The sequence below is a fragment of the Mandrillus leucophaeus genome, unplaced genomic scaffold (genome assembly GCF_000951045.1).
Source record: "Mandrillus leucophaeus isolate KB7577 unplaced genomic scaffold, Mleu.le_1.0 Scaffold441, whole genome shotgun sequence".
Classification (NCBI taxonomy): Eukaryota; Metazoa; Chordata; class Mammalia; order Primates; family Cercopithecidae; genus Mandrillus; species Mandrillus leucophaeus.
In genome coordinates this window covers 454,784-459,392 of record NW_012104710.1, presented here as the reverse complement: position 1 = coordinate 459,392, position 4,609 = coordinate 454,784, and the positions used below count along the sequence as shown (strand labels likewise).

The 4,609-nt window shown below is 40.9% G+C and overlaps 1 protein-coding gene across 1 annotated transcript in view; it reads left to right on the top strand.

Moving 5' to 3' along the window:
• ATOH7 (atonal homolog 7 (Drosophila)) overlaps positions 1-300 on the top strand; it is an 8,770-nt gene extending 8,470 nt beyond the window's left edge. The window contains exon 2 of the mRNA XM_011994104.1: positions 1-300. Coding sequence (XP_011849494.1) covers positions 1-300 — 300 coding nt within the window.
• Positions 301-4,609: the final 4,309 nt, after the last annotated feature.

Here is a 4,609-nt window from a genome sequence, read left to right as displayed (position 1 = left end):
CAGGGGCTCAACACGGCCTTCGACCGCTTACGGAGGGTGGTTCCCCAGTGGGGCCAGGATAAAAAGCTGTCCAAGTACGAGACCCTGCAGATGGCGCTGAGCTACATCATGGCTCTGACCCGGATCCTGGCCGAGGCCGAGCGATTCGGCTCGGAGCGGGACTGGGTGGGTCTCCACTGTGAGCACTTCGGCCGCGACCACTACCTCCAGTTCCCAGGCGCGAAGCTGCCTGGCGAGAGCGAGCTGTACAGCCAGAGACTCTTCGGCTTCCAGCCCGAGCCCTTCCAGATGGCCACCTAGGGCGCGCGCCTCCGCGGCGGTGGATGCCCGGCAGCGGGCTCCGAGCCGCGGCCCTGCCCCAAGTAGCCCAGAAGCCTCCGGCAGCCCCGGATTCTAAGAATGCGTTCCTCGAGGAAAATCAGTCAATTCTCAGATTACCTTTATTTGCATCATCAGACCTATGGACGCAATAATTTAATTGCCTTTCTTTTCCCCTCCTCCTATTTTGTAGATTTCATTAATGGATCTTGTGAATGGGTTGATTGCTGTGGAAATAATGCCCCCTTTCCCCTTTTCTGGGCTACTCTGGGGGAAAACAATCTTAGGAAAAAAAAATAGGATTAGGCTATTCTGTTCCAGTCCTCAGAGAAATAATCACTTTCTTAAACTTTGTGAGTTTGTCCTGTTCAGGTGAAGTTACGGTATCCATTACTTGTGTTTGCTCACAATAGAGCTACCTTCCTGTTGTGTAAATGCGTTTTTGCTTTAGTGCATTGTGTGTGCATGCATGAAGTAGAAACACTTTTTTTTTTCGGGGTACAGTACATGGGTATCGGTGCTCTGTATTTTTTTAAACTGTGTACACATTATTAAATATAGATTTTATAAAATATAAATAAAAACGTGGATTTGTTTTTCATGCTAACTACCTTGCCAGTTTCCTGATGGCGCTAAAGAACTCTTTGGAGGTGATGATATAGAATGCTTCCCTGAGCAAAGTTGTGGAATGTTTAAACCTAATACGACCAATAAACGAATGTGCTGCTTTGTAGTACTTCCTCAAAAAGCTGATGAGAGTACATGTAATTAATTTGAACATTTTCTCTGTCAACTTGTAAATTTTTTGTTGATTTTTTAAAAGATTAAAGTGAAATATTTAGCTTTTAAGTAACTAGATACACAGTTCCTCAATATTTTATTACCCACATTAAGCAGATTACTAAGTCCTTACAAGTACCCAAATGTATGTAGTTATATGTATACAGTAATGTATATATACACATATATACAGGAATACGCACATGTATTTCTAAAACTAACACATAAATAAAAAATATTGCCTTTGGAAGTGATTTTCTTTTTTTTTTTAAGACAGAATCTCGCTCTGTCGCCCAGGCTGGAGTGCAGTGGCGCGATCTCGGCTCACTGCAAGCTCCGCCTCCCGGGTCCACGCCTCCCGAGTAGCTGGGACTACAGGCGCCCGCCACCATGCCCGGCTAATTTTTTTTTTATTTTTATTTTTTGGTATTTTTAGTAGAGACAGGGTTTCACCGTGTTAGCCAGGATGGTCTCGATCTCCTGACCTTGTGATCTGCCCGCCTTGGCCTCCCAAAGTGCTAGGATTACAGGCATGAGCCACTGCGCCCGGCAGGAAGTGATTTCCTTTTAATCAGTACAAGTTGGACAATGAGGGCTTCACTACCATCAAGACCAATCAAAATGGGAGCAAAATAATAAACATGGTATTGATCTGAATTACTTTTATTAATTTGCTTAACCATTGCATGAATAAACCAAGCCCTTCATGTAAAGAGTGACTTGGTGAAGAGTGGTACATGCATTTGGGAGAATGTCTTACTCATAATTAGGAAAAGCAGGACTCTAAGTTATCTATGCATTTGGAATTTGTCTTGTCACAAGTCAACAAAAAACACCAATCACTCCCAAAACTCTTTTATTTTGGATTCCAAAGTCTAATCTCAGACACAGCTGCCTCTTCGCAGTTTATCTACAGACTTTATTACAATTTTTATTTTCTTAGTTATCCCTATCAAAATCCATTTGGTTTGTAATGAGGGAAAGTGTCTTCCCCAGCCCATACCTACATTTACACTTAAAAAAATCACAAGTGGGCCAGGCGCAGTGGCTCATGACTGTAATCTCAGTACTTTGGGAGGCCGAGGCAGGTGGATCACCTGAGGTTAGAAGTTCGAGACCAGCCTGACCAACATGATGAAACCCTATCTCTACTAAAAATACAAAATTAGCCAGGCGTGGTGGCATATGCCGCTAATCCCAGCTACTCGGTAAGCTGAGGTAGGAGAATCGCTTGAACCTAGGAAGTGGAGGTTGCAGTGAGCCGAATTGTGCCATTACACTCCAGCCTTGGCAATAAGAGCAAAACTCCGTCTAAAAAAAAAAAAAATCACAAGTGTATTTTCAGAAGCCCTTAGGGAGTTTGAAGCTGCATTTCCCTTTCCAGGTGATATCTGTTAATAAGAAACAGAGGAGAGCTCAGAACTTTGCTTCCTGCAAATTTGATAGTAAACTGAAAATTTAGAAACTGCAAATTCGATAGTGAAATGTTTAACCTCTTGACTTCAACAACTCTTAAAAGACGCTGTGTAATCTAGCAGACAAACAACACAATTCTAGAAGTGATGATGCCAGGACCCCTTTCTAGTCACAACTCCACTCTGCAGTGTGCACTTGGGTCAATAGCAAGATTCAAGGCATTTGCCTTCCTCGCTATTAGGGCACAATAGTCTACTTACTCAGATCTCCTGAAAAGCTTCATTAATAACTCCAGTAAGTGTGCAGAGTTTGAGAATGAGCAAAATCGGTGCTTTTGTTAGAGAACATCTCAAAAATATATTAAGATCAGTAGTCATTTTCCAGTTAGGGTGTCACATCTCCCTCTCTGAACTGTAAGTACCTTGTGAAAGAGTAGTGTGCTTTTCATTATTTGTCTATGGCTTCTAGTATAGGGCTTTCCACAGAAAAAAATTATTTTTTCAACAGATATTTCATTTTTGGCTACTAATTTAACAACACTTTCTTAAGAAATAAAACAATTTAATTAAAATGATGGGATTCTAATCTCATACTTCTTCCCTAACCTCACTCCTGCAAAAGAATGGGAGTCTGTCTTTTAAATATTAAGCCTTTAGCTGTCTGCTTCTGTGTTTTGAAGATTTCTGGAAGCAACTTAGCTCTTGCCAAATTTCTAAACTTTCCACTCCACTCAATGTACTATTTTTTTTTTTCCTGGAAGACATTTGAGGGAACAGTAAATGAGCCTCAGTGATAAAATCCAATCTTTGATGAAACTCTTCAAACTGTATGTTGAGAGATCCATTGTGGTTTATGAAGTAGGAGCTCAGATAAAACCAAGTATAAAATCTTTCTGCAGTCAAGATTCATCTATCATGATATGTAATCGAATTTAGATTACCAAGCAACCTAAAACTTGCTATAGTATTTTATACTGTTCATCTTGAAAATTCATTTTCTTTCTGGTTTGACAAGACATTAAAATTCAAAAATATTTTTGTATCTGCGCTCCCTTTTTTCAACAAATCAACAAATATTATCAAGTACCTACACATACCCAGTCTTATGTGACACCATTCTTGTCCTTAGCTAGACAACCAAAAGAGAACACACATGTTCTAATCAATAAGTAGTCCTAAACAGAGTTTAGCCGAATCCTTCAATAGTGTAGTACCAGGGATATGTGCTATAAAAGCTCCTAAGAGAGGGGCATTAAATAATAAAGGAAGACCTCCTCTGAAAGTTTAACTAGCTATTATTATATGTGGGCTCTCCCTGGGTGCAGGCTAGAGACTGAGCTCCCAAACCCCAAGGTCAGAACTCTTGAAGAACCACATACAAATGAACAGGACTATCAAGATGGGAAAAGTGACTGGGCACCGTGGCTCATTCCTGTAATCCCGGCACTTTGGGAGCCTGAGGCAGGAGGATAACTTGAGGCCAGGAATTCAAGACCAGCCTGGGCAGCAAAGCGAGACTCTATCTCTACAAAAAAATTAGCCAGGTGTGGTGGTGTGCATCTGTAGTCCCAGCTACTCTGGAGGCTGAGTTGGGGGAGGATTGCTTGAGCCCAGGAGTTCCAGGTTGCAGTGAGCTATGATTGTGCCTCATCACTCCAGCCTGGGTGTCAGAGTGAGATCCTGTCTCAAACACAAAAACAAAAACAAAAAAAGATGGAACAATCCAGCATTAATCTCATTACCATAAACTGGTTATACTGACTTCTTATACTTTCTATTTGTAGATCTTAAGAAGATGAGGCTAAACATCCAATATAGCCAGTTTCTTAATGAGTTGACATTTATACTAATGAAGATCTAAAATTTCTGCTAGATATGCCCCAGATGGGGGTGTATTTAGGTTGTGGTTAGTGGAGCTGCAGGATTCAACAATTAAGGCTCAATTCACTTAAATTTTGCCATATTACAGTAAAAGCAAAGTGCTATTTTGGTACTGAATTTGGCTAGTATCTACTCTCCGTCTAGACATCACTGATGGTATCTCTTTTCTACACCTATGGGTGAAAGAAATTTCTTTCTTTTTTTTTTTTTTTTTT